Raw genomic sequence first — 19,207 nt, forward strand, 5'->3', positions numbered from 1 at the left:
AAGTACAGTATCTGCTGAACATCTTATTGTAAACCCTATATAACCAAGTAAGGAAAAGTATAGGTGTAAAATTGATGTGAACAAATTGCTTTGTTTTAATTACACAACTCCTTAACTCACTGGCAGTTTAGCAAGTGGGCAAAATTAAAAGAATAATGACGCCAATGGGTTTAATGATAAAATTTAGATGAAGATTTTTTCTGAAATAAAAGGAAATCATTTCTATTTGTTTAAAAAAAATAAGATTTAAAATTTATTGTTTAAATTTTAGAGAAAAGCTACATAAAATTTCATGAATGCTTGTTGTGAAAGCACCAAAGCTAAGAAAGAGGTGCTTAAATGAATTTTTAGTTTTTAAGTTTGTTCAATCAATGGTTAAGGTAACATTTTTCAGTTTTGCCTCTGGAGAGAAGCAAAATTATTGAATTAGAAATAGTTCATTGCATCGTATCAAAGTATAATTATTATTATATCCAAATCTAACGACATTCTCAGATAAATAAAAAGTATTGTTAGTGTATTCTTGGTAAGTTAGTGGCTCCACCTATCAAGCTAAAAATTGGAACTAGAAAAATCTCATGATAAATTTATCTCTGATCACGGGTGATTGATACTCTGAGGAGTATCCCAGAATTCCGTTCTTTTTTTTATTCTTTATTATTATCCATCTGGGTCTAAATATTAAGAGCAGGACATACTGGGAACATCGGGGAATTCCATGTTTCTCAAGACAATTGGTTCTTGGACTTTCGCTGATCAAAAGCTTCTAATCCGAAGAAATTTTAATGAGATTTCACCATCTAAAATTAAAATTTTGAAACTTTTGATCATTTCAGTTATAGAGAATTTACATGCATGTTATTCTTCCTCCAATGAGCAGAGATCCAATTTGATTCTTCTGCTTTGGCGAACTTTTGTCATTTTGAATATTTGGAACTGTGCCTTTAACCGCTAATATTGCAAATCTTATTTACGCGGTTTAAATGTCAAACATAGACTTGTATTTACCTAATTTAAAAGCTTTTACCTAATTTTTTAAATATGTGATTCGTATTTACGTGATTTAAAAATCTTTCATAGCGATTTGTACTCCTACAATTTAAAAATTCCATTACACGATTTGTATTTACACATTTTTAAATCTATTGTGCGATTCGTATTCACGGGAATTTAAAATCCAGTGTCATAATTCGTATTCATTAGTTTTCAAAGTCCGATATTGCAATTTGTATTCATGCGTTTAATATCAAACGTCGATTTTTGTATTTTTCTGTGATTTAAAAGCTACGCATAACGATTAGTATTATCATTGCTTTTAAAATCCAATATCACTATTCATATTCAAGCGATTTTAAAATCCAATATCACAATTCGTATTCATGCAGTTTTAAAATTCGTGTTTCTAAAAATCCATGATCTAGATTCTTGTAAGAACTAAGTTCTTTCCTAAATTAATTACTATAAAAGTTTGATATTCTTTATTGGTAAGTAATTTAATTATAAATCTTATTTTAGAAAATTATGTTAAATACAAAACATGTGTGGTATATTAATTGACATAGATTTTTTGTACTTAAAATTTTCAGGCTTTTTCACTTGTCGTCACGATCCTTCATATGATATTCCCATATATTAATATAAATATAAGTTATTATTTTAGCACTTTTTTCTTGATGTTTTATTATACTTTGATTTTACTATTTGATAATGTTGCTTTGGAGTATCTGAAGTAAGTATTTCAAAGTGTTATTTTATTTGCTGATATTTTTATTTAAATGATCAATTATTTGGAATAATGGAGCTATAAAATTGTTTTCAACATTTTTATGTTTGTAGTGAAACATTTCAGTTTATGTGTAAATTAAATATAAAAAGCACTTTAGATTTCAGCTATTTTTCCTCTTAAAATCTATTCATGAATTTTGCATTTTATTTCAACAATGTCTGGTTTTTTTGGTTTTTAACTTTGACAAAATATTGGTAATAAAGGTTTTTTTTTTACATTTAATAAAAATTAATATTCCTATTTTTTTAAAAACAAAATCTTTATAACAATATTCAAAAGAAAAAAAAGAGTGAGTGTTGAATGGGTTAGACTATTTTTTGAACAAACATTTTTAATTACAAATAAAAATTTAACATAATGTTTAATAATTTAAAATCACGTTAATCATTAACAGTTACTAATTACTCATTTTTTCACTTTAATTTGTAACTGTTACCAAAATTTATCATTGACAAATTCGTACCATTTTTTTCCTGTAGTTTAGCATTTCAGCTTGAGTCTTTTTTTTTTTAAATTTCAATAACAGTTTATTTTAAATTATTTAGTTTTATTGTAACATGGTTCAAAGTATAACTATAAACAAAATTAAAGCTTGGTTTTACATAACCTTAAAAATATTAATCCGCTGTCGTCGTATGCTGATGCTGGCATGATCACGATCTTACGTATAACCTGGCATAATTAATAAAAAATAATTAAGTATTTCATAACTCTCAATAAACAATGTTTTTGATTTGAGTTATAAGCTAACCAACACCACTGGTGTTGTCTTTAAAATATTTTACAAAACTGAATCAACTATGGCATATTTTAAAACAATGGCTTCCGCTAAAATTCTGAGAAATTTCAATTTCGTAAATGCCTTTAAATTTAAAAATTGATATAAAATCAAAAATTGGGTTTTGTGAAAAATTTACAATTGTACTCATTCGGCTTCATGTTGAATTTTGTATTCTTAGTCGACCATTCACCCACAATCCAGCCTACAGACACACACTCTTTATTTTATTATATGAATAGATTTTCTTTCCAGTATTTTAAATTTCATGGCATAATCTAGGTTTGTCTGAACTTATTTTTTCTTTGTTTTAAATTTTAAATGAGTAATAAAGGAGAAACAGAATTTGCAACGAAGATTTTCTTCCCTGGCATGACATCCTCTTAATGCGATTTACCATTTGTAATAAGTTCTTTTGTTGCGTCAAAAATTAAAAAAAAAGCAATTTAGATATTTTTGTTTTATTCTTACATAAATTTTGTATGTAGGAACGACGTTTAAAAGAAATGAGTGCCTCAACTGACTTAAAATCTCCGACGTCTGCTGCAGCAGCCAAGACAAATCCATTTTTGTCCTCTCCCTCTGAACCTCCTGTGGGTGGTACAACTCCTGTGGCCAATCAAAAAATCTTAGACTTATTTAATACTTCCTCTACTGACACAATGCATGTCAATGATTCTCCTGCAATGCCAAGTGACGACCTCCTTGGTTTGAATAATATGAGCGGAAACCCTTTCGCTGACAGCCTCTTTGGTGGAGGAGGGGGAGGAAGCAGTGGGGGTGGTCAACTGACACCACAGTCTCAACCTCAAGACACCAATTTTGCAACTTTCACAAATGGTAAGTTTCATGGCATCTATTTTTTACTAAATTTTTTATGTACCTGTCAAATCTCTTGTTTTTTAAAGAAGACTTTTGTATGACTATCTCCTGTTTATCCAGATATTCTCAAATTTCTCCTCAATTGTGGAAGAAATGAAAAAAAAAAAATTTGCTGATAAAATATCCGTTGAGGGCAAAAATACTTCTTATTCCTCAACAGATAGTGCTATTTCCAGTACTGCAGTATGTTTAGTATTTAAAGTATAAGTAATTATAAATATTGGTTAAAAAGAGGTCTTCTTTAGATTAAAACAGGGCTACGCGTCAGGGAAAACCTGAAAAAGTTAGGTAATTTTTTTTGTAAAATTGAGTGGGAACCCTGTTAAATTTTATGTAAATATTTTTTACTTCGCTAAATGTGATTATGCATGATGTATCAAAGCATTACTTGTAGCCTTAAAAATGTTTCTCGTAAAATCTCTATTTTATTTCTCCAATGTTAACAGATATGTGTATGCAAGTGAGGAATATTGCAATCAGTATTTCAGATACTTCCTCATCAGTTAAAGCACTTAAATGTTACTGGAAATTCAAACCTGGCGGAAAGAGTTTTAGGGGTTTCTTGGCTGTTTTAAAAAAGTTATTTCCAATCAAAAATTTGACTACTTTCTGACGAGCTAGGGTGTTTAAACTTCAATTTACGCTCTGTCTTATGAAAGTTTGAGTTACATTGTTACCAAATGCTGCAAATTAGTTGGAACCTAAAAAACTACCAAGTCTCATAATTGTCTTGTTATGCTAGATTTTCCTGTATTAAAAAAAATTTGTTTTGTAAAAAAAAAAAAATTCCAAAATTTTAGCTTTCCTCCCTGATATTTCTAGTTTTGTACGTGTATTCAGAACATCCCCTTATCTACTATCAATTTTAAAATCTATTTGTGGAATTGAAAAATTCAGATTTTTGGTCAAACCTTTTTTATTTTAACTAATGCATAAAATCAAAAAAAAAAAGAAAAAATTTGTCAGAACTTAAGGAATGCTTATTCCTTTATATACATTGTCCAGGCATATTGCCTAGCCTGCATTGTTTCAAACTTTTTTTATAAGTGAGTCATTTTATGAAAAACTCTATCAAAACCTGTTGGTGATGAATTCAGGTGTCATACGCTAATTTGCAGCAATTGCTGTAAGGAATATTGTGGGATGGGGGCTCTTTTATGGTTTCACATTTATTAGTTCTTTTCTAATTGTGAATAGTTCAATTATTAAATGATCATTTTTAAAATCATTCCGTTGATATGAAGAATCGAATGAAATGGTAACTAACAAACATCTGATTTTAAAAATGAGATTCCTATCAAGAATACAGTAATTATAGAATTTTTAAACAGTAAATTTAACAGGGTGGCAACCTACCTAGAATTATCACAATATATATTTACTCTAGAAAAACCTGAAAAATCAGTAAAATTTTGATAAAAATAAGGGAATGTTAAAGAAAAACAGGAATTTTTTTTTTTTTAATTTTCTCAGTTTCTTTTAATTTTTCATTTGTCTTAAACATTGAAAAGGAGTTTTCAAGAGATTTCTAATTATTGAGGGGGGCATATACCCTTTGCTCACAACTTCCATGAGCAAAACAATTTGTAATTTTTTTTTATTTTTAGCAGCGGCACTTGATACATACATAGTTTGCTGGAGTGTGCAAACACTTAGTGCAGGCATACTAGAAGAATTAACATTGACCATTAATTGACATCTAATAAAATGTAACATTAAAAGATTATAAACACTTAAAACGTTAGAGCATTAAAAACATAGAAAAAGTATACAAAAATATCATCAATAATCATAAATTGATTTTCATTGGTCATAACTTGATATCAAAACATAATCAATAAATTGATTTTTGGCATGAATTTCTGAATAAAATGCAAACAAAAAGGGAAAGGGATATTGCCGCTTTCTTTAAAAGTTAAGTGGCTTCGAAAATCAATTCAAGGTCATTTCCCCCATCAACTGTGGTCATTTCCCCCATCAACTGTGTTTAACAAGTTTGAAATGTTCCAAAATATTTTGGGAAATAGGAAAAGTGGATGTTAAAAAAAAGTTCGTTAAATAGAAAATTCATATCGATATTTGGAAGTTATTTTACAAAGAAATTTCCAAAAGGTTCTTGGTTCTTCGAAAAATATGCAAAATGAAAGTTTATTAAATAGAAGTCAAACTGTATATTATGTGGGAGGGTACCCAACCCACTGCAATAAAATATTCTTTTTTAGCTGCAGAAGTGACCCTATATTCTCTTTACAGTTTTTAATTCTATGAGAAGCAAATTTTATATATTTTAGTTTGTACTTAAAGTAAAAGTATTTATCCCAAAATAAGTACTGATTTTTTTAAGGAAAATGTCTTGATTTTTTTCTTTAGCTCACTGTGAGATTCAAAATAAGCATTTCTTTTTTTAAAAAAAGAAAAAAAAAGAAAAAAAAAGAAAAAACAAGTTTAATTGCTTAGATTTAGAAATATAAAATTTTTTCAGGCTCTCTATTTTAAGGTGTGTTTTAATTTTTTTTTTAAATATGACAAAAAAAAGCTTTTGCCCACTTTTAGTTGACTCAAAAAGGCATTTTAAAATGTATCTTTATTTTGTTTTAGGATTTGGATCTGCTGATGCTTTTGCGTCCGATGCCAATTTTGCTGCTGCATTTGGAGATAGTCCGAGTACTGGTAATTCGTATTTTAATAAAAATCCGATCATTAAAATTGTCCTTCACCAAACTTCAGGGAATAAAAAAAATAACAGAACTATTACAGTTGAACCTCGATTTAACGTACTTTAATTTAAAAAGTTCTCTGATTTGACGAATATTTTTTCTATCCTGACAAAAAGAGTGCTAAAATGCTATCATTTAACACATTTTTAGCTTTGATTTAACGAAGGACTGGTCCTGGCAAAAAATTTGCCCATCCTAAGTAAAACTTTGAATTTTTCACGTTTTAAAATTTTGAATATTTCACACCTTAATCCAAGTGTGTAATTATATGTATGTATTAAATTTTAAAAGCAAGTAGTATTAAAGAATTAAGATAATTTTAAAGTTGATTTCCTAACGTATAACTTGTAATTTTTAAGCTCGTAGTAAACAATAACTTTTTTCCATATCATTAGTGTTTTTTATACCTTACTCTTCACAAAAATTTATATTTGATTTAACGAATTTCTTTGATTTAACTAACGAATTTGTCGGTTCCAATCAATTTGTAAAATCAAGGTCAAACTGTACTAAATCATTCTTAATACAACCAGCCAAAATGTCCATATAGTCTGAGGTGTTTTTTTTTAATTTTTAAATTGTGCTTTTTAAGATTTCTATCTTTAAAAATCGTTAAAACATATGTTTTGTTAAGCAATTTTGCATTAGCAGAATTGCTGAATAAGCTTTTTTAAGGTTAATGCTATTTTAAGGTATATACTTTCTTAAACCAATTAACCAATTTTTGGCCAACCATAGAAATATTAAAAAGTGTATTATTTTCATTGAAATATACTAAAATTATATTCATTAAGACATAAAATAAGTTTTGTACATTACAAATAATACTTGAGTAAATAAAATGGTGCATATACACACTATTAACCAAATCAATGAATAAATCATTTAGTTAAACATTAACAGGGTTCGTACAGACTCCTTAGAAACTCCTTGGAAATAAAAAGGTCTCCAAGGAGTACTTGGAACTACTTAGATTTCCAAATTAGTTCTTAGAAACTCCTTAGATTATTGTGTTGCATAGATGAACTTACTAAGTCTGCTGATGAATTTGCTGCCCGTGCAGGGAAACGAAACAATATAACTTAGCTGTCAAAGTTTAATGGTTTAAGAAAAACTTAAAAAGAAAAAAAAATTTAATTGGAAGAGTTGAAGAAAAAAGTAACAGCAAATAATTTTACATATTACAAGCAAACTTAATTAATGATTTACTGTTTCTTTTTCTTTGTATAAATGCCTTAGATTTTATGTATTCAAATTTTAAAATGTAAGATTGGTAGGTTTTTATGTTAATCTTTAGCATCTGTACTATGTGCTTTAACAACATTTATTGAAATATTTGAACCTGGAAAATGAATTTATGTGTGAAAGTGATAACTTTCACACATAACTTATAACTTTCATACATAACTTATAACTTTCATATTCTTGATGAAGTTTGACAAAGTCAAAATTTATTTCAAAAAGGCTAGAAAATAATATCTTATGCAAAATATACATTTTTGCAAGTTCTTTATAGTAACTGATCTTTGATTTAAAAAAAAAAAAAAAAAAAAAAAAACTCTCTGGTTATCTTTTACGCAAAGTTTTTAAATTTTGGACTCCTTGGATACTCCTTGGATTTCTTCTTCTGATCTCTGTATGAACCCTGCCACTAAGTTTTTTTTTATTTTCAGAACTCACAACTTTAATCCATCATAAAAACATATGATTAATCCAAAGGTTAAATAGTTACACATTTTGAATAAGTTTAATTTGTCAATAACAGTTTCAAGTTAAAGAAACTAACATACTTATGAAGGTTTTTGAGCAAAAAATGTTTACTACAATTGAATTACTAATATTTTATAAATATTTTCTAAACCCTTAAAGTTAACAAAAAAATAAAATTAGTAAAAATAATATGGCCGCAATGTTAATTAAAAAATAATAGTTGAAATGGTGCTTTTACGTGCCTTTGGCCAAAAAATGGGTTAAATAAAAGTTATTATTTAGACTAAAATTTTAAGCATATTAAAATTTTAAAAAATTGTGACCTATCTGTAATGCAAAATTTTTAGTGTTTCTTCTCTAGTTTGCAGTATGAGTTTGGCTAATATATATTCAATAAAAATATGATTAGGCACTATTTTCTGTTAATTGAAAATTTTTACGCATAAATACTTACGAGTTGTAAGCATGAGGTTTATTGATTTTGAATTTATACTGACAGCTCCCTACCTAAAAAGTAGTCTGGGCTATATTCTACCAATTGCAACTACTGAATGTTATTTTGGTATCTTGCTGATTTTTAGCTTAGCATTAGATTTTATTTTGAATCAAAGTGCATCATTTTGCATTTAAAGTGTCTGTCATCCAGTTTTGTTTTGTATACTTTTAGATTTTATAACTATTACAATACAGTGGAACCTCATTAACAGAAAACCGCTTAGCGTGAAATATCGCTTCCCATGAAATACATGTTTGGACATGTGAGTCAGCAATCAATTGTTTTATTTTGCATGTTTAACATGAAATTTCCAAAGCTGTTTATCGCTTAACATGAAAGGAAACTGGACACAACAGATAAGCATGTGAATAAAGTGCTTATCAATTGTGCCAAACTAATAAAGTGCCAATCATTCATTTTGAGGAATGCTATTTCTATTTTCCACCTTTGTTAGAAGTAGCAGATGGGCAAATAAATAGTTAAATAAAGTTAATAAAATTTTAAGCTTATTTTAATTTGTTTGGTACGTAATAGTATTGTTAAGATTTATAAATGTAGTCATTAATATGTATTTATAGTGCGTAATAAATTGTTTGCATGATGTATCAGATAAGATGAAATCTGGTTATCATAAATAATGATGATAGTCCCGCCAATTTTACGTTAACGAGGTTCGACTGTTTGTACTGTGAATTTAAAGAGGCGAGCCTTAGTTGAAAAATTAAATATAAATAGAGAATTCTATATAGAAAATAAATAGTGAACTGTAGCAATTTTTAAATATCTAATATATAACACACAATTTTACTTTAACCCATTTTAGACCAAGTATGGAAGTTTTATAAAATGTATTTTCATTGAAATATTCTTACATTAAGACACAAAAATTTCGTGTTTGAAAAATCAGATCTTATTTAAGAAATAAAATGGTTTGTATAGGCAACCAATGGACTAACCATTTAGTTGAATGCTAGTTTTTATGAAATTTATTTCATTTTTTTTTATTTACTGACTTAAGACTGTAATCCATCATAAAAACATATGATAAATCTCAAAAGAAATAATTATACATTTTCAAAACATTTCATTTGTGGATAACCGTTTTTAGTTTAAAAATTTCGCAGCAGGAAATGTTTACTCCAATTGAATTACTAATTTATGGATTTCTCCAGAACCCTTGAGAATATCAGAAAAATTAAATTAGTGAAAAATATTCAAATTTATTGAAATGGTGCATCTTTGGCCCAGATTGGGTTAAATTAATGATGGCTTTTACTCACCAATTTAAAACATATATGAAAGAAATTATTTTTTAAAAAGTATCTTGCTGTAATCAAATGATCTTTCACTTCTCTGCCTATCCAGTTTTATAATGCTAAATCTCCCAGCAATGTAGAGTAATGTTTTTAGGCAAAAAATGCCTTGTTTATTATTCAAATTTTTTAGTTTATAACATTTTGCTTTAAAATGCTACGATAGCTCTTGATATAAAACTTTTTATTTGCATAAATGACTGTAAGAGTCTATTTTCAATAATATGTACTTATAACTCTGAAATACAATTTTCTTTTATTTTTTTAAAAAATTGTTTTTATTTTATGAAGTGATAGAAAAGGCTTTTTTGCTTAAATGAAAGTAGTATGTAAATATTTGAAATGGTCTTGGGTTGACACATTGCTCTAGTATGAATTTGAGACAAACTCTTGATAGTTATGGATTTTTATATTTCATTTGCTAAAAAGGTTTCTTTGAAATACCATTGGCAAAAAAATTTATTTTGGATGCAAAACTTCAAAATATCTTTTCTTTCTTTCTGAGCTCTTTCTTTCAATTACCTCTTGTTGTTCAAAAGCAAATAATAAAGACAGTGTTACAATCTTTTTCAAATGCATTTAAAAAAAAACTTTATTTTAATAAATATTCCTTAAATCAGTGTTTCCCAAAGTGTGGTATGCGCACCGCCAGGGGTATGGGAGCAGTTTATCGGAGGTACTAATTCTTATGCGAAATATCTTGCAACAAACGAAAATTTCAAAAAATTTTATTGAAGAACAAAGCTAGCCATGAAAATTTACGATGACTTGTTTTTCTATTGGCTATTTTTTGCAGGGTTAACAGTTATTAATAAATGGTGTCAACAGCCAGTTGTGATTTTTAAATTTTGTGCAATTTTTTTGTAGTAAAAAATATTCATTTTTTTTATTAGTGGTACACAGCGTTACTAAAAATTTAGAAAGGGTACTCAAGTCATAAGTTTGGGAAACACTGTCCTAAATCACTGTATATATTAATTAATGTAAAAAAAATGTTTGAGTGGTTGTTACTGCACATTAGATTATATTTATTTTGGTAACAATAATTTGCATTCATTTCACCCATTGACATGTAAAGCATTTAGTCCAATCTTTTAATGGCCACGGTAGTAGTCAGGTATATAGTATCAGTATTGCTAAATGATGAGGTAATGTCACTCCGCAATGAAGGAATCGGATTGATTTAACTTCAACATTTGGTTGTAAAAATAAAATTTGTACTATTGCTGAACATGAATTCTGATTTTGTTTACACTTTCTCCCAACCTTTCTAAATGTTAGCCAAGGTTAAATTAGAATTAATTATTTATTTATTTTAAAGAAAATAGAACAAAATTAACTATTTTTTTTTTTTTTTGCTCTAAATTAAAATAGTGTATATTTAGAAAGAATAAACAAATTATTGATTTAATATAGTGGCCATCATCATGGAAATGTGCATCTTGATGTCAGATAGCTATAAATTCTGGTTAACAACACTAGACTGTGTTAATTAGTCAAAAATTAAGTTCAGTCATGAAATTTTTGTTAGAGTGGCATGGGATAAGTGTTTGTTTTTGGAGTACATACTGATACAATACTATTTCCAAACGATTTGTAGGGTTGTTCTTTTTGTTGGTGCTTTGATATACAGTTCAAACTAAAGTTTTTAGTTAGTCTAATGCTTAGGAGGGCAAATGTATATTTTAATTGAAATGACTTATTTGCTTATTTATTTGCTGCTTTTAACCTGCCTTATATTTTTTTCTTTACCTCACCAAGCTTACCCAGAACCGATTAGTGCTGATGTGTCACCAGGTGTGTATTAACTAATTGGTTGTAAATGTTATTTTGAAAGAAGTGTGTGTGTGCTTGAATTTTTAATATTTTGTTGTAGGAATATTTTGAATGTAATATTCATTGACTTTAAACAGGGTTGCCACTCCTCAGGGAAAACTTGGAAAATACGGGGAATTTAAAAATCACTTGAAGTAACAGGTCAAATACAGGAATTTTTTTTTCTAAACTGGGAAAATACAGCAAATTTTGTTTCTCATTTTCAATACTAAAGTTTACCAGGGTGTGTAATGTTTTTAAAAAGTGCTTAGAGGTGCTTATTTTTGATTTACGTTTTTTAAAAGCCCTTGAAGGTAGGTGCTTTTTTTTTTTATTCGGGGTTTGTGAAAAGTGCTTCTAAAAAGTGCTTTTAAAAAGATTTTTTCTTTGCTGTGTCGATTGTAGTCATAAATTACAAAAGAATGCATTATTTTCATAATTTTCACTGCAATCTTTATCAGAAACTGGTTATTTTATCATAATTATGTAAAGCTTTTAAATTTTATTGATTTATATTTATAAATTAAGAACTTTAAAACGATAAAAAAAATAGTTTTTATTACTGTACAGATCCTAATTAAGATATTTTTTTGGAAAGTGATTAAAAATATTTTTTCAGTGCTTAAAAGGTACTTATTTTTTGTTGAAAAGTGTGGCTATGCTCCCTGTTTACTCAAAGTGCAATCTATGGGATATTTAAGGATGATATTTCAGCTATATTAAACTAGTTCATTTATTATAGCATTATTTAAGTATGTTCAGCTGTTTTAAGTAAAATTTTTCAGCACTTATATTACTAGTGTAGTTATCCCAATACAGCTCATACAAGAGTGCAGTGATTGTGTTTTTCCTCTTCCTATATTGTATGTATTGTGTAAAGGGAACACACGGTTTTTTTTTCTTCCTCTCCTGACTTGAGTGGCAACCCTGTTAAATGTGCAGCTATTTAATACAATTGAGAACCGATTGTCCGGAATTTGTGAGTTTATTCTGGATTTGTGAGTTTTATGGGTCACCAAATTATATGAAACACAAATTTAAAGTTATTTATAATCCTTTAATAATCAATCTCCTAACAGATAAGGACAAATATTAATATCACTTGGCATACATTTGCTTTGAAACTATCTAAACAGTGATTCTCAACCATTGTGCACTTTTGTATACCCCCAAATTCTTAAAGTACGTCACCAAATTTTAGAAATCATACAGTCAAAATTATAATGCTTTTTTTTTTATTTTGAATAAAGTTTAAATTAAAGAAAAGTATATATGTGTGCACTTTTTATAATTTTTCCACGTTTTAACGGTGTCTTGGACGGCAATAGTCTTGTCTCTGACAATCTTAAAATTTGTAGGAAATTTAATGACTATTAAAAATTTTTATTAACAGAAGAGAGCAAGCTAAATATTAACTTACAAAAGGGAAATAAAAGTTAACAATTAAAATAAGCTATGCAATTAATTGTTATAAAAGCAAATCAACAAATAGCAAAAAAAAAACAAAACAAATTAGTTATTAACAAAAAAAAACAAGTTAACAAGGAATCACAAAATAACAATGTAAAAGAAACTAACATTCAATAACTATAAAAAAAACAAGCTAACAATTAATAACTAGAAAAAAAGCGAAAACATTTTTATGACCAAATATAAATTAAATTATCAAAAAACATCAAGGTCAAATTTTTCATTTAAAGTATTCTTATTATTAACTTATCCCTTAATAAATGTACTGTTTTTGTTATTTTACACTCAAAATTATCATAAACTATTTTACACAGTGTATTATAGGTAAGTAAGCAGCTTTAGACTTCTTTTTTTTTTCTTTGTCTGCCGTTGAGTTTCGAAATCGTTAAAAATGTGCCCCAACAAAAAAAGAAAATCAAACAAAAAAAAAGGTTGAGAATCTCTGAACTAAAGGGATATATCTAATAGGAATCAAATGTGCCATTTAGCGTAACATGAATTGTTTCATGTAAAAGTCGTGCTAGTTTTATCGTTTCCAGATAAAAGGTCCTCTACTGTATTAAAAAAGGTGGTATGTGTGGATTGTAAAGACTGTGCACTTTTCTCTCCAGAAATCTCACCTCATGCAAGTCACTTTTTTTCCTTGTAATTTAGTTTTCTTAAGAGTAGTCACTTTTGCCAACTAAAAGTTTCTAATATAACTTTTTTGGGGGGGTAAAAAGATGAAAATCTTAATTGTATTTTAAACGATTGAAATAAATATTATTTGTTTGCTTATTTATTTGCTGCTTTTAACTTGGCTTATATTTTCTTTGCCTCACAAAGCTTACCCAGAACCGATAAGTGATAATGATAATGCTGATGTGTCACCAGGTGTGTATGTCTCTTGTAACTAATTGGTGTTGCTTGTAAATGTTTTTGTTGAATGAAGTGTGTGTGCATGAATATTGTTTTTTCCTGAGAAAGGATGATCCTCACCTCTTATGTGTACAGTAGAGCCTCGATTGACCTTCCGACTGAATACTTTCAAAGTTTTCTATTAACTTGTGCAATTTATTACCTTTACCGTATTTCAATAATATGCAGTGAAAATTATTTTTTAAATTCATAAAGTAATCACTGCAGGGTGTGTAGCGTTTTTCAAAAGCGCTTAAAGGTGCTATTTTCGCTTTTTAAAAGCGCTTAAAGGTGCTATTTTCGCTTTTTAAAAGCACTTATAGGTGCTATTTTCGCTTTTTAAAAGCCCTTAAAGGTGCTTTTGTTTGTTGATGATTGCTTGGAAGATGTGAAATATAAATATCAGTACATCTTTCTTTTATATAAATCATTCTTTTATATTAAGCTGACAATCTAACAACAAACTCCGAAAAGCTTATTCAGAAAAAAATTTTAAAACTGGTTATTAAGAACGATTAAAGACTGGTCGAGCATCTTTTTCAAAAGGTGGGCGTCACCGGGAAAAACGAAGTTGAGCGAGGTTCTTGAAGCTGCAATAACTCCGAAAAGATCGACCTCTTAAAAGGCGGAGAGAAGACTGTTCATTCCCAGCAGTGGTTATCTTAAGTGTTTGTCCGCATGTACCCTTCCGGGTAGGAACTACACTGTTTGATCTTCTTACCTCCGGCCTTCAACCCAAACCTTGATCCTCCTACCTCGAACTTCAATGGTTTTTTAGCTGACGCAATAAAACGCCTCTACCCTTTTTTCATTGGATGTTTTTAAAAAGTGCTTATTTGTCACTTTTCCAAAATGAGATTTTTCTCTTTACCGTATCATTTCTTGCCATGAATTACGCAAAACGTGTGGTTTTCGCATTGTTCTATTCACTGTTTTCACTGTTCATTCAACCACAATCCATTTCGCTGTACCGCTGCTCCGTAGTGTAGGAAAACTCCAATCATTTTAAATGTATGATGAAATACATCCATGCGTCCACATGTGCGTATATTGGGCTGAGTTCTGTGGGAAGAATTCTTACATACGCATGTGCAACTCTGCTGCATTTTGCAAGAGATTCTCTATTTCCTACTCCATTTTCCGCCCTCTGAAATCAAATTTTTAATCTCTCGAATTTTTGCTAATCACATGGACCAACTAAACATTGCCAATATTTTTTCTTACCTAAAGGCAACAGAAATTTTTTATTTCTCTTGCTAATCTCGTCGTTGGTGAAGCCCAATCGTCTTCGTCACTAGCAAGCTAATGACCTTCTTGCACTCATCTATTTATAGATCAGTTCCATAATCCTTGAACTTGACTTGGGATCATTCACTAATTAAGTATTTTCATGTGGGTCCCCAGAGTAGTACAGAAACAGTTTTATCTCAAAATTTCCATCTCCTTTTTATCCATTTAATTTAATAAAGATAAGAATTAATTGAGATTTTAATTGATAATATGCTTTGGATTTCTTTTTTAAATGTGCTTATTTTTAGCTGAAATATTTAACTACACACCCTGTAGTGACTAAGAAAAGACCAATCTATCTTAGTAAATTCGTGAAAATAAAGGGCAGGTTTTATTACAACTACTTCGAATAATCAAGGTCCTACTGTACTTTTAATGGGGAAATTATATTTCAACCTAGTCTCCTGAGAATTCTAACTTCCTGTTGTATACTGGATTTTCGTCCTTTTGTGTTTGCAGCTATGTTAATAACTGTACAATTATCTACTGATTTCTGATAAGATACAAGGTTTAAATTATAGAGCATTGATTTGTTTTTATCGAGTTAAGTAGTTCTTCCAAAATCTTTTTAAATTTTAAAGAAGTGTTTTTATTACAGATGTTTCAATGGATTTTTACAAAAAATAATCTGATTAGAAATTTGCTTGAATTGACAAAATTACTTGAATTGCAACATCCTGAAATGTTGTACATAGTTGCTTTTGCTGCATGTGATGCTTTAGTTGTGTATTATTGACTGACTATAACATTCTTTTTCATCATTTCTAATCTAATAACATCTGCAGGGTGCATAAAGTATTTTAATGCATAAATCACACAGAAATCAGGTTGAGATTTTTAAAAATATTTTAATATATAGTGATGGAAAATATCTGTTTTCTTGAAGTATGCAATCAATTTTTTTTACAAGATCTTAAATAAAAATATTTTGTTTAATTTCATAGACTTGAAGAAACTGATTTTTAAGCAATGCTTTATATTTATATTGGATTATCACAAAGAATTGAAGCGTTTGCCGAAAATTCTTTACTTTTAGAATTTTTAAGTTTATGTATATGTAGGAATCAAGGAAGGGATATGTCCTCGTTGTTCTTATGGAATTTATTACTTAATCATTTGGAATTAATTTTTTAAATTTTAAGAAATTAGAAAAATTAGATTGTACTTGAATTGTGCACAAAATTAGATTGTACTTGAATTGTGCAAAAATTGGATTGTACTTGAAATGTTTTATGCACCTCTTTCACTATTAACTTTCCTGGATATAACTAATTTTCTTCTCAGCTGTAGAGAAAAGCACTACAAAACTAAGTCTTCCTGTCATGGAGCCTTTTGGGGGTCGCTCCACCTCTCCTTCTCCTACCACAGAACTAATGCGGGGTGCCGGTACCACTCCCATACTAGCCAATGTGCCAGAGGGAGGCTTTGGGGAAGCAGTAGAAACTGCCGAAGAAGCAACTGTCCCTGTCACATCGGCTGCAAGTCATGAGGCAACTTCAGACGCATGGGGTAGTGTTACATCCTCTGCAATCACCACAACAACTACAACCGCAGTTGACGATTTCTTCGGAACTTCTTTTGAACCTTTACCAGCTGCTACCACTGTACCAACAGCTGTTGTGACTCCTTTAACTGTTCAACCTCAAACAGCTGCTGCTCCCGAAAAGGACTTGTTTGGTTTCGAGAGCAATGAAATAAATTATTTAAACGATCAAGCACCTCTGTCTGCACAGCCTGTTGCTCCTCCGCCATCCCCTTTCGGAGGTCTAGACATCGGCTTGACGTCTGTCGGACCGACGTCCGACTTACGGGCACAAGCTATTGCTAATGCTGTTGGAGTTGCATTGCCTATGCCAGCCCAGCCAAAACCCCTCAGCTCTACAAGTGGACTGGAAGATTTGAATTTTGCCATCCACCAGGCAATGCAGCCAAAACAATCGCCCGTTTTAGCAGCTTCTCCGACTATGATTCCCTCGTTTCCTGGGCCTAGACCAGGTATGGTCGGGCAACCGATATCTCCTGCTGTTGCACCTGGTCTTCCCTTTGGCAGTGCCACCCCACCTCCTGCCTCTCTGACACGGCTCGATAACGCTGCCGGCACCCCCACCGGCAGAGCATCTTCTACTCCTGGATATGGAACACCCCCATCCGGAATGAGTTCTCCCGCAAAATCTGTTACAGGATTTGGAGCTGCTATGCCAGGTGACAGTGCTCTCTATTATACCCCCACCCGTGTGTCTCTTATGCCTTTTCCTGCATGTCCAAACACGCATGTTTTTTTCTTCTTCCTATAACTTTGTCGTTGTACCTTTTAAATGTTATCATTCCTAATATTTAAAAAGAGTGGGAATGTCACCATATTTGTGCTGCTGCAAATTTGCCCATTGCTAAAGTGGCAGATTCGTGGTTGTCGCCTGTGATATTGAAGGTGGTAAACTGTTTCTGAAATAGTTAATTGTATATTTTTGTGTAACAAACTGTTTTGTGATAAAATGCTTAAAATACATATAAGTTTTTTTTTTTTTTAACTGAAACTTAGTGGAGAGAATTTTTTTGTATTAAAGTGTTTTTATGAAGCTGTCATTTTTATTAATTTGATCTTTGTCGAGAGAGAGAGAGAGTGTGTTAAAATTTGCATAGAATATCCTCTGAAAACAATTCTATTGCAGGAACATTGCTCACTATGAGATTTATAAGCGTACTATATTTGCGGTTTCCGTTCTATAGCAAAACATTTGTAAGTGATGTAATGTCATGAACTTGTTCTATTAAAATTATCCTATTTTAAACTTATAAATTTCAGTGTTGTGAATAAAATATCACTTAATGTTTCTATAAAATTCTAAACTTTTCAATGTTGAGCTAATTATTCAGTATTTAAAAAAAATATTTTAATTGAAATTAAAAGATCTTATTACAAAAATAGTAATATAGATACATATAGTATGATTAAGAAACCCATAGTATGATAGTATAACACAAAAATCAACATTTTGCTAGATTTACTTTTATAAACTGATGTGAATCATAAACATAAGTTTAAAAAAAAGCTATTAATATTATTAATCAAATTTAACTTATTATCAAGATTAGATACAACAATGGTTCCCTATTCCTGATGTTTAACAACTTTTTTAATTCAAATTCCACTCCTCTTTGATGTGGTTAATAAATTTAAAGGGTCCTGTAAACTTTGAAACACTGTAAACTTTTAAAACAGCACTTAACTCATGGGTGTGAATTTTTTAAAATTTATCATCTATGAAGTCCCCTCCCCAAATTTCAGTTAGGTGAGGCTTTAAAACTGAGTTATTAAAGGAATTTTTGTCATAATTATGTTGCGTCAAATGTGTTATTTTATTTTTAAAACTATCCTAGGTGGATTTGATGCATTTGGAGACACGCTTCAACCCCAAGCACAAATAGCAAAGCAGCAACCTGTTTCCGAAAAAACATCTGGATCAAGCATATTAAAAGGCGATCTGGATTCAACACTTGCAAGTTTAGCTTCCAATCTTGATATTAATGGTCCCAAGCAAGCCATCAAGAAGTAATTATTTATTTTTTAAAGTTTGTAACTTGGGTGATAATCTTAGTAATAAGTGTGTTAATCTTATGAATGCAGTGAAGGAGAAGGTGAGAGTTTTCACTACTGACAATGTATAGCTGATTAATCAGTTCACGTGAAAGCATTTAAAATGAATGCAAAGGTGAGTTAAGAAGGGCACAGTCTGCACGTGACATGGGACAGTAACATGATTTTTGTCCATTTGTAGCATTTTTTTCCCACTGAGGAAGAAATTTGTGATCCCTAATTATATTAAGATTTAATTTAAATATTTTTTAACAGTTGTATGAAATCTTGTTGTTGGTTATTAAAATTATACAGTTTTTGCTGCAGCAGAAAGGAGGTCTGTTATAATGTCGATAAGCTTTATAAAAGAGAGATCGGATATTTTAGAAATATCTTGTGGAGATATTTTTAAATAGATGGATAGTTTCTATTTTATTTATATGTATTTTAAATACAGTTTTTAGATTTTCTGTGAATGA

General features: G+C 29.7%; 1 protein-coding gene across 20 annotated transcripts in view; it reads left to right on the forward strand.

The window, feature by feature from the left end:
• The window catches only part of LOC107449585 (uncharacterized), a 76,112-nt gene that overhangs the window by 41,374 nt on the left and 15,531 nt on the right, over nucleotides 1-19,207 (forward strand). For 8 of the 20 annotated variants that reach the window (XM_071185424.2, XM_071185432.2, XM_071185433.2 and 5 more), the window contains 6 exons: nucleotides 3,053-3,404; nucleotides 6,045-6,116; nucleotides 11,444-11,479; nucleotides 13,793-13,840; nucleotides 16,439-17,356; nucleotides 18,533-18,704. In XM_071185424.2, the coding sequence (XP_071041525.2) occupies nucleotides 3,053-3,404; nucleotides 6,045-6,116; nucleotides 11,444-11,479; nucleotides 13,793-13,840; nucleotides 16,439-17,356; nucleotides 18,533-18,704 (1,598 nt within the window). The remainder of the gene's footprint in view (nucleotides 1-3,052; nucleotides 3,405-6,044; nucleotides 6,117-11,443; nucleotides 11,480-13,792; nucleotides 13,841-16,438; nucleotides 17,357-18,532; nucleotides 18,705-19,207) is intronic. The other 12 variants (XM_071185436.2, XM_071185440.2, XM_071185429.2 and 9 more) reach the window with 6 other exon arrangements.

This window comes from Parasteatoda tepidariorum, chromosome 5, assembly GCF_982258835.1.
Source record: "Parasteatoda tepidariorum strain Cologne lab strain chromosome 5, Ptep-v5.0, whole genome shotgun sequence".
NCBI lineage: Eukaryota > Metazoa > Arthropoda > Arachnida > Araneae > Theridiidae > Parasteatoda > Parasteatoda tepidariorum.